Below are 11239 nucleotides of genomic sequence, written 5' to 3'. Positions count from 1 at the left end.
CCTGCTATCTTGTTCCGGAGTTTCTTGCTGGGAATAATGGCGATCTCCTCGCACACGCGCTTGTTCGTGTGGAAGTCATTACCCAGGCGCGTGTAGTATTTCTCAATGATGACCCGGGCCGCCTTCTTCACGGTTTTGGTGCGAACGCGGCCCTGCGTGCGGAGAAGACAGGGTCACTCGTGAGCCTAGGAAGACCGCGGTGTCCAGGTGTCGGGAAGCGGGGTCCACGGGCGGGATAATGTGGAGCAGAGGACAACCGGGCCGGGCGGTTCCCGAGGACGCTAGGGGCCAGCTGCGGCCCGAGCCTGGTAGAAAGCCCACACCCACCCATCCCAGAGCCTCGCCGGGTGGGCTGCAGGCTTAGAAAGCTGCGGATGGAGAAGGATTCCAATGATGGACGGATCACGTCTACACACCTACCATGTTGGCGGGTCCTTGGTGAAAGAGGAACTAGGAAGCACAAGAGAGACCTATAAAGCACAGGCCAGAGTGCCGCTTCCGCCTGGCCAAGGGAGTCGCTGAACCAACTTCTAGGTCCCACAGCGGCCCCTGGCGGAGCGGGGTGGCCAAGCAGGGGGAGTAAGCCGCCAGCCTTCACGTGACGGCTGGCGAGCCGGAAGCGTCCAGCCCCCAAAGGGGCGGGGCTTACAACTTCCGGTTCCCCGCCCCATCGCAGGGGTTGACTCCGCTTTCGGCGCGGGTGAGTTAGGCTTGTAAGTGTATGTTGCTGGTGTTCAGATTTCTCACGCTAGGAGATATGCATCTTTTTCGCACAAGCTGGGTTACACACCTGCCAGAACCGGGGATTAGGGAACGAGGCCAAGACCTCCACCCAGCCTATGGGCCAAAGTTGGGTGTCTTGGCATGCCAGACTGGTCAAGGCTGGTCTCCTTTCTTCTGGGTCTTTGGTCGAACTTTATACGAGTTGGGCTTTACCGCTAATTTGTATAAAATCGCCCCTTGACGCTCTAATGTTGCTGTGTAGTGCTCATCGTGGTAAGATTCTGCGCCGCGCGGTTCGAATCCGCGAGCTGCTCCGCGGAAGGATGGATTGTCTCCTGTGCGATTTACTGCCTCTGGAGGGTCAGCTATGGGTCGGTTCCTCGATGGTACACAGCCAAGTGTTTATTCTGTGGACTGCTAACCCAAATGAAAACAGCAAAAATCAGCCCCTCTACAGAGATGGGCATTGTCTTGCCGTACAGATTTTCAGTCAATTAGTCTTGAAGGCTGAAAGTCCAGACTCGGGTGCCAGCTCTACGGAAATGTGTCGCCTCCCCCCTCCCCCCCTAACCTGTGGGTGCAGTTTTCACCATTCTCTGCAGACTGGCATGTGTTCTGGCTTTCTTATCAACAGTTAGAGTAGGGACCCAGATTAAAGACGACACACCCCACTCTCGGCGATTTCTTGGTGTTTTGGAGGACCCCATGTCCTGTAAAGATTTTTCCACCTTGGAAACCAATTGAGTCAGAACAGCCTTCAGGACTGTGGGATGTTTTCTAAAAATAGTGTTTACACTTGGCAAGGAGCTTCGTTTTCCCAAGGGCTGGCCTACCTCGTTTCTTTAATCCCCATTGCTTTGAACCATGCCTACAGAGCATTCAAATACGTAAGTGAATGAATAGGTTGTTTACTCAGAGTTCACCACTGTCTTCAAACTGCCTGACAAACTCACTCCAAAGTTTGATTAAGGAAGACATGTTAAGTGTCGTTGACTCGAGTACAACTCAGACTTAATGAAGATTTGAATTCTGTCCTATCCTGCACATTCATCAGCTAACTGGAGGCCACTACTGCAGTCATTGTCAATTCATCTGTAGGATCTTCCTCCCTTTTGCTGACCCTCAACATTTCCAAGCATGATGTGTCTTTCCAAGGTGCAGTCTCCCCTAACAACATGCACAAAATATGTGAGAGGAAGCCTGGCTATCTTTGCCTCCAAAGGAACACTTGCTGTACTCTCAGACTGTTCTTTTGGCAGTCCAGGAGATGTCAGTAAACTTCCCCTACATTTTTTTTTCTCCAACATTACATTTCTAAGGCATCAGTTCTTCTGTCATCCTTATTCATTTTTCCAACTCAGATGCATGACAAGTGATGGAAAAGACCATGGTCTAAATCAGGCACACCTCACTTTTTTTAAAGAAAAATTTGTATTTAGAATTAGTCAGCTAGACTCAGTTTAGATGATTCCAATGTTGTTGGCAACATCTAAAGCATCATAGTCAGGAGCAAGGCAAACATAGGCCTTCTTCTCTCCACAAGGCCTAATCAAAGTGTTGACCTGAGCCACATCAATGTCAACAGAGCTTCTTTACAGCTTAATTTGGTGCTTGTTGTCCTTGACATCCACAATGAACCAAAGTGTGTTATCTTCTACCTTCTTCATGACTCACTCAGTGGTCAGGGGAAATTTGATGATGGCATAGTGGTCAAGCATGTTTCTCCTAGGGGCGCTCTTCCTGGGGTATTTGGGCTGCCTTCAGAGTCTTAGGCCGCTGGAAGGTGGATGATGTGCCGATTTTTTTTTTGGCTGTGGATGCCCTTCAGGACTGCCTTCTTGGCCTTTAATGCCTTTGCTTTGGCTTCAATTTTGGAAGGGGGAGGGGCTTCCTTCTTCACTTTAGGCACCATCTTCATCTAAAGGGTCACACCTCACCCTTCAAACTGACTTCATTGCTCCTCAGTAATTTGTAGAGACGCTGGACTGCGGATTTTTTCCAAAGGCACTACATCTTCTAATCTGTTCACTGCTGGCTCCAGGGTCTCTATCTAGCATGATGTTGTCTAATTAAAGACTGGCTGGCCAGATGGCGAAGAGTTAAATACTGTACCTCATCCCTTTACCTACCTTTTCACCTTACCCAGTCAAGCTAGGTTTTCAAAGGGCTGGTGGGAGGTGGGTAAGAAACCTTCTCCCTGCAAGCAGCTTCTAACAAGGGAGGGAAGAGAAGACTTTATGGGACAGAAGAAAACCTAAAAAGTAAATGCTATGCCATGTAAGCAATCCCAGTTCATTCAGCACTACAGGACAGAGCTACTCATCAGGTTTCCAAGGCTGTATGTCTTTGCAAAAGCAGACTGCCTCATCTTTGTCCTGCATAGTAGGAGCTGGTGGGTTAAAAAACCACCACCCCTAGTCTTCACAGCCTAACATTTAATCAATTGGGCCGCCACAGCTTTTTACAGGACAGTAAATGGAGACACAGTAGAGGTAGTAGGATTCCTTGAAATCCTCCTTGTTGAGTTGAAGTTACTTACCTTACCCACTGGCCTTTTTACTTTTTTAGACTGAGGAAAAATCAGGCCTCTCATTCCTGCCTGAGGTGATTCCCCACCTTCCACTAGAGGTTAAGAGATTCTTTTTATACCCTAGAGGTTAAGAGATTCTTCTGTATGCAAGGTTCCCTCCAACTCTAGATAAGTTGATGGATCAGAAGATGGATCTAATTAAAATTAGATAGACTGAAAGATCAACACAGCAGTTAAATCCAGGCCCCCCTGAAAAAGGCCTTTAATAATCTTCACAAAACCTGGGGAACGTGTGAAGTAGCACCCAAGTGACAGGCTGTCTGAAGAAAAAGAGCAAAAAATAAATCACAGGGTGAAAATGGGTCAGTATCCACAAGTCAAAGATGAGCAAGCTCCCAGGCAGGATCAACAGTGCTAGGCTTACAGGACAAGTTGAGAACAAGTGGGGCTTGCTGAAGCCTTGGCAGCTGCATGCAACCTCAACATTCTCTAAGAAGACCACAGCTTGAGAAGGAAGTAGTTTTTATACTTGGGCTAGAAGCACTTGCCTGCCAGTGTGGCATATGCAAAACGTATTTGACTGCAGAAGCAACCAAGACATATATACAGGGGCACACTTCTCATATGACTCCACCTTCATCCTGGGATGGAACCCCACCTCAGATAAAGGAGGAACCGGGGGGTCAAACTCAGGAATTTTATAACCTTTGTGTTCCCCCATGATCCGCACACCTCAGACAGACAAAACCAGAATTCTGCTGCAACGTGTTTATTATGTGCCAAAAAAACTACACCACAGCTTACTCCACACATCTGTAGGAGAGTGCAGTCTTGCCTGCATATACTACAATGAGGTAGAGACTTCACACACAGCTTCACAAAACCCACAGAGTAGCTGGGATATGCAACAATGCAACGTCAGTTCAGCAGGAGGGAGGAGAAAGGGGGGGAAGGGTATGACACTGGTTCTTTGGCACACAGCTTCCCAAAGAGGGGCAAGTAAGGTGTTTTTTTTTTAAAAAAAAAGAAAGAAAATAGTCAAGTTTTCAAATTCCAGTAGCATTTCAGTCAACTGCAACTGTTGTTTAATACATTTCTCAAATGAAAGCAGTAAGGGAAAGGTACTTGCCCCCTCTAAGAGAAAGGGCTCCTGTGAGCCTTCATCTGTCCCCACCAAAAAGCCCTTTTTAAGCTCAGTTACAAAAAAGAAAAAAAAGTCCTGTGACTTTGTGATTAAAAACTTCTATCAACCCTCCCCCCTGACGTTAAGTGCAACTTAAGAAGGTGCAGTAAACCATTTAAAACTATATACAGCAGCCATTCGTTTATCCGGTCCAGTTTCAAATTAAAAAAAAAAATTATCTTTTTTTCTTCCTTGGTTGCAAATGCCCTGATCTGCAACTATGAGAAAACAGTGACCAGCAGTCCCCCAGACACAAATTTGCTATAATGTTAAAAGCTGCCAGGAAAGAAAAAAATCTCTTGTTCCAAACGACTTAAAAACTGTTTTAAGGAGTGTAAAAAGGAACCGGTAAAAACCCTCGAGCGTAAAATATGAAATATGATTTTGGTTTAAATGAAGAGCAAAGTCTCCTTGTTGTTTACAGTAAAAAACACCAGCTGAACACTCAGTTTATGCCGTTCAGGTGGGGGTTAAATAAATGGAAAGGCACTGTATGGCAACTGCAAGGATGAACCAATGAGACCTGCGCGTCATCACCATCAGTATTGCAAGGAATGTAAAAAAGCGCTTTTAATAAATAAACCTCGATGTAGGCATTCGTGTCAACACCTTCTGGACACGTAGTTCTTTTTTTCTTTTTTTTTTGCTTTTCATCGGCAAAATGAAGAACTAAAATCTGGGAAAACTGCAGAGTCGCTTGGGGGGGGGGTGAGACAGAGGGTCCTTACCCTGCACACCCCCTGAAAACAAAACCCGACAAAACTCATTGTGCATTAATTAGTGCAGAAACAAAGACAGATTCAGCAAGTGCAAAGGTGACTACAATTTTCCCTTGTCTTCGGGAAGCCAGCTCCCTGGCCACCAGTGGCCAGATGGTGCAGGCTGTCAGCAGGTGTGCCAGCCTTGGGCACCACAAGCCACTGGGCAGGGAAGCTCTTCTAGCTGGAGTCTCGGTTCTTCTGGTTCCTCATCAATGGGCTGTGGTGGCGCAGGCCCTCCATGCTGTGTCGCCAGTGCCAGCAGCTCCGGCAGAAGTACTTGAAACAAACCTAGATTAAGGGAAGACAAATGTGTGTGAGGCACCAACCAGAGGAACTACATACAGCACGATTGCTTGCTGTGCTTGACACCCACTGGCCTCTGTGCTTAGAAGAGATGGTTTCTAAGCTGCACAGAAGACTGACCAATTGTGTAAGTCCACTGTCGATGTTTCCTGGGTATCCCTACTTGTTCTAGAGAACTCTGGTGGCCTAGTGGTGAGGAAACATGCTGACAATGCAAAGGTATGCAGTTCGAATCCACCAGCTGCTCCTTGGGAGAAAGATGGGCAGTCAACTCTGGTGCAATTTACTTCTTCTGAAAACTTGCTGGAGCATCAGCTATGGGTCAGTTCCAATTCAATGGCAAACGAGAATTCAGTCAAGCATGTTGGGCCCCTACTGTATATCAACTGCCAGCCTCCTGCATGCCCTCCTATCACCACAGATGCTCTTCCCGCCCTGCCTTCTGCCCAACCACAAACAGAAGGGCTGTATCACAGGGCTATCAACAAGAACTTTTACACTGACTGTAGGTCCTCATGCCAGGCAGCATGCCTTCCTCTTCAAAATGAGCATGTACCCCACTGATTGTATATCTCAGTTTCACTGCCAACTCCTGCTAGCTGTGTAGCTTCAAGCAAGCCAAAAGCTTTGTGCCTCTGAGGACTCATGTGCAAGTGGGAATCAACTTTAAGATACTAATCTCCCCCTACACACAAAGCCTGCCAGAAAAGACTGATCAAAGACACTGTCATCAAGTTTTACCTAACAACCTAGACTTAATTTCCAAACATTCACTTTGGAGTCTCAATTTAAGTATTAAATACAAAGAGACTCCAAAAATAAGCAACAGAACCAAGGGGTGGGGGAGATACTCTTAACAGTCCACGGTCAAAATGTGATACAGATCAGCGACATCAGCATTACTGGGAAGCGTAATGCCCCAACCAGAACCACTGACTCAGAGTCTGCATTTAAACAAGATCCTGGGGCAATTTTTATTCACAATATTTTAAACAGCATGTGCATTAATACATCCAGATCCATGTTCCACCACACAGAATCCTGTCATGCTTCTTTCTTCCCATTTCTGATAGCTACGGGAATGAGCCAGGACAGCATATCACAGTCCAGAAGTACAGGGAAGAATCCATTTTGCAGGTTTTAGAGCAGCAGAAACCCACCCAAGTGTCTCTCATCTACTCAGAAGTGCAGCCATTTTGCACTACAACAGCCCTGACAAGAAGGCCTAGGCACGGACTCAAATAATTTTGTTTTCCTAAGAGTTAGGGTCACACTATATAGTGTGTCCCTGGTCTAATGATCAGCAAAAATTAGTAGTGCTGCTGCCTCTGTGCTCTGAGACAAGCTGGAAGCACATCAGCAACCTTCAGCACAACCATCCTGGCATGAAACTCTCTCAGCCCATGTGCCTAACACTCACCTGATCACGACAGAAGAAAGGACCAGGCTGAGAGCTGCAGACATGACAGAGAGAATCTTCTAAATAAGGGTCAATCTGAACCTACACAAAAGCAAAAGAAAGTAAGGTGGCAGCTCTTCTTTCAAGGAGGCCAGGTTGGGCTACACATACGGAATGCAGGATGTCTGTTTTAAAAGAAAACTGGAGAACTATAGGACAACGGCACAATAGAGAGCCTGGAGGGAAAACACCATGCAGAGTCATGCTGGCAGCTTGTGGGATGCAGGCAATCACACACTACTGCATGGTCCTTTCAATAAGATTATACCTCAGCCCTCTGTCACTCAGTGAACAGTTAAGTACCCAAAGCAGACAGGGAAGGGCTAGAAAATGGAAAGCAAGTATTACACGAGGCAAAGCACAGAAGAGATTGAAGGGGTTCAAGTGTCCTAGTCCCTGACCCTCCTAAACCCTCACCTCACTCCTTTGAGCACACTCAGTAATAATCGGCCCAGACTCTACTCAGCTGATCACAAAGGGCGGGCACAGGCCAAGCCACTGACCTTCTTGGTAAACTTGGTGGTTTTGATCTCCACAAAAGCTGCACTGACTGCTTTCAGGTAACTGCGTTGGTTGTTAAATGTCACACGACCAGACCCTAGGAGCAACAGACACAAGTTACTGCTCAGCCAAATTCCCCTGAAAGACACATGGCAACATGTAAGAAAACACCAAAGAAATATAATGCAAGTTACTTATGATACTAAACTTTCTACTAATGATATTCAAAGTGAGAAATGAGTAAAAAAATTTTTAATAATATAATTTCTCTAGTGTAGGTGAGAAACTATGATGGTTTAAGTCAGGTTAAAGCATTCTGCCCCAAACCAACAGATTGCTGTTTCAAACCTTCCAAACGTATTGTGGGAGAAAGATGCTTCTGTAAAGAGGCACAGCCGTGGAGACCTTTAGGCACTTCTACTCTGTCCTACAGGGTTGTTAGGAGTCAAACCAGCTTAATAGCAGTGGGTAGTGTAGGCAGATGTACAAAGGAGGCCAAAGGGTTGAGACCGGACTGGAAACCAAATTACAGACTCTTTGCAAGTGCAAGCCCAGCCATCAAACCTTTCCTGCCCTGGAGGTACTTGGAGACCCAGGGAACCAGAACAAGCTCCATTCTGCCAAATGCCGCCTCCGTTCCCGCAGCCTCTGAAGTTCCTGTTCTCAATCTGTGGTGCAGCACTGATGAGCACACACAGCTCCTTCCTGGCCAGATTCAGTGTGGGTGGGCAGATGAAGCTCTGGGGAGGTGGGTTAGCCATGCCTTCATCAGAACACATGGGCTCTGCTCCACCACAAACTCCACCATGGACATTATTCTGCCATGGCTAGGCAATGGTTCTTTCTCAGAGCTGATACAGATGTCCAGGTGAGGAAGAGGTACTGATAAAAAAACCACAGTGCTTAAGCCCATGGACTCCACCAAGCTGGGACAGCAATGGCCATGATTTTAAACTGCCACCTAAACAAACTGGACTTATCCAGCAGCATGACTTCGTTTCTGAAGTTAAGCAAAGCCAAAGTTTTTCAAGAACTCTGAATATAGAAAATCAAGTTCAGCAACGTCTTTTTGGCCTTTTCATGAATTACCTGTTTTCGGTCCCAAATTTATTTGGCTGTAAACTTGGGACTTTAAAGCAGAGTTTGTGTCTATTTCCTATCATCTTCTACTGACATGACTTTTTTTTTAAGAGGACACATAAGGTGGGGTGAGGGGAGGGAGTGCAGAGGGGCCACTGCTGATGATTTATCCAACATGAAACATGCTGCTGGTATATGCTGATCTGCAAACCTGGGTCAATACTCTCCCCACTCCCATGGGAAAGTATCACAATCCTGCTCTGCATCCCAGGGGCCACCAAGCCTTCCAACACAGAAGTAGGGCACTCACCAATGGGATACTTGTGCTTATCTGTGTCAATCCCAGCATACACCACTCCACCAAATAGGTCATTCAAGATGGCTGCCAGGGCCTCAGCATTGAGCATCCCATGCAGAGCGCCAACGAACACTGTCCTGCTGGGGTCAAGCCTCTGAGATGGGCTCCGGACAAAGTTGCTGTCAGCCAAAACCCATGGGATCACCTGCACCTGAAAACCAACAAAACCGGCATCAGTCCTGCCACAGATAGTGGGTTTTATGTGGCAAGGCATGCTCTGGAGACATTACAGGTGGGGTTGCCAAACTCTTACAGTAAGGAAAAGGGGTGACCACCTGTCTTAGACACACAGGCCACACTTATAACCCAACTAGCTATAATAGAACTTTACTGAGTCTATGCGCCTAAAATAGTGAAAATAAGTGGTAGAATGGCAGTCCTTTGGAGAGCAAACACAAAAAGCATCAAATTTTGTGTTCTCAATCCTCAAATGGCTGGTTCTAATAAAGAGCTTTGGATGGTGATGAAGAGAGAATATGATCCTTGGGAGAGGAAGACTTAGAGAGAAGAGCTTAAAGGACAAAGGCATGGGATGCTTAGGATGTTTGTATGACATGGTTAGTAGATCAATCTAAGCATTTAATGGCTATGGTAAGAGGAATGAGAAAGTTGCACAGTGGAAAGGTGTGCAAAGAAAATCACTCAAGTCTTACAGAGTGGAGCACCACAAGAGCTGGGCTGCCCATGTCCTTTCCTAGGACTTCCTTAAGCCGGGGGGGGGGGGTCCTTATCTAGCACAGCAGGCAAAAGACTCTTAACAAAGTGAGCTGACAGTATGTCTAATAAAGGTTTAGAAGATTAATTATGTGGAGATTGTTTCTTAGTGTCTTGAGGCAGTTAAGAGTTAAGGCAGAAACCAGCAAGCAGGTGAAAGCAACAGTCTGGAGGACAAGAGTTAAGACCTGGACAGGACTGGTCATAGAACAAGCCAAGATCAAAGAGATGCTTCAACTGAAAAGCATGCAAACTCAGACTGGTTAAGTAGGACCCTGAGATAAAAAGGACTAGCAGAAGTTACCAAATGAGCCTGTTTCACTGGGAAATGAATAAAGTACACAGAAGAGTTTAGGAATACAGGACATCTCAAAATCCTACAGAAAGGTTGGGGCCAGGTAGGCTTGGAGGCTAGAGAAATGTCCCTGGGTTTGAAGGCAAGAACAGAGTCAAGAAAATGAATGATTTATCTGAAAAGGGAAAGAAGTGAGGAAGGCAATACATCAAAGAAAGGTATGTCATCACTGCAAGGTGCTGAGAGTCTAGGAACTAGGACGGTATTATCAGGGACACTGAGAAGGGTGAAGGAGTTTAAGGCATGGGCATAGCAGTTTCTCCTTGTGAAAGTGGGGACAGGAAAGGGGAAAATGCTAAGTCTCAGAACAGAATAAAGTGGATAATCAAATAGTTCTTGCTATAAGAAAGAGGAAGTGAGCAAGCATGGGTCACACCATAGGCAGTGAGAAGATCAACATTCCCTCCTTTCACAGAGTATGATGTAAAAAAGAACACTGTAAAACAACAATCTAGCTATGTTACATAAATAATAATGTATCCATCTCAAGAAAATTGGTACTTAAATCCCTCCTTTTATAGATAAAGAATTTAAGTTTCAGAGATGTTAAATATCCCAATGTCACATTAGTGGTATCCTATGGAATATCAATTTAAACACACACAGACCAATTCCTGGGCTCAAGATGTCTTTTGGCAAGTGGTTCTCAACAATCTGCTAGAAGCACTTCTTGACTTGGTTACAGAGGAGACAGACTGATTTAGTTAAAAGGCCCAGAAATCTACAATGAGGTTCTGCAGGTGAGAAAACTACATGCTAGAGACTCATGCTATCAAGGACACACAAGGCCAATAGCAGGAAAGACATAAGGAGAGGGAATCAATTGGAGAAAACAACCTAGTAAAACCATGATGAGCGTGGGGGGATGACTTATGGATGTTATTACGGTGACTCATAGTGACCCTATGTACAAGAGCTTCAGCCTGCCCTGTCCTGAGCAATTCTCATTCTGACACACCAACCCTCATTGCCCCAGTTACTGTATCAGTTTATCTTATCTGGGGTCTTCCTCTCCTGCACTGTCCCTCCACCCTTCCAAGCATGATGTCCTTCTCCAAGGACTGGTCTCTCCTGGCTACGTGCCCAAAATATGTGAGATGGAGCTTCAAAATCCTAGCCTCCAAGGAGAAACTTGGTTTCATCCTCTCCAAGACAGACCTATTTTCTTGGCCACCCATAGTTCAAGACTATTTTCCAGCACCACAACTCAAAGATATTGATTACTCTTCTGTCACCCTTTGTCCCTGTTCAGCTCTCTGGTTCAAAGAAAGT

General features: G+C 46.0%; 1 protein-coding gene and 1 pseudogene across 2 annotated transcripts in view; both read right to left on the bottom strand.

Moving 5' to 3' along the window:
- Positions 1-2183: 2183 nt before the first annotated feature.
- LOC102864278 lies at positions 2184-2641 on the bottom strand (annotated as a pseudogene).
- A 1365-nt stretch (positions 2642-4006) lies between these two features.
- CPEB1 (cytoplasmic polyadenylation element binding protein 1) overlaps positions 4007-11239 on the bottom strand; it is a 171714-nt gene continuing 164481 nt past the window's right edge. Inside the window, exons 9-12 of one of the 2 annotated variants that reach the window (XM_006885137.1) lie at positions 8851-9049; positions 7463-7557; positions 6921-7001; positions 4007-5485 (exon numbers count right to left, since the gene is read on the bottom strand). In XM_006885137.1, the coding sequence (XP_006885199.1) occupies positions 5375-5485; positions 6921-7001; positions 7463-7557; positions 8851-9049 (486 nt within the window). In that variant the 3' untranslated portion in view covers positions 4007-5374. The remainder of the gene's footprint in view (positions 5486-6920; positions 7002-7462; positions 7558-8850; positions 9050-11239) is intronic. The other variant, XM_006885138.1, reaches the window with a different exon arrangement.

Source organism: Elephantulus edwardii, unplaced genomic scaffold, assembly GCF_000299155.1.
Source record: "Elephantulus edwardii isolate Elephantulus edwardi_28Jun2011 unplaced genomic scaffold, EleEdw1.0 scaffold00041, whole genome shotgun sequence".
In the NCBI taxonomy this organism is placed as follows: Eukaryota; Metazoa; Chordata; class Mammalia; order Macroscelidea; family Macroscelididae; genus Elephantulus; species Elephantulus edwardii.
The sequence above is the reverse complement of the archived record's forward strand: the minus strand, read 5'-3'. Positions and strand labels throughout refer to the sequence as shown.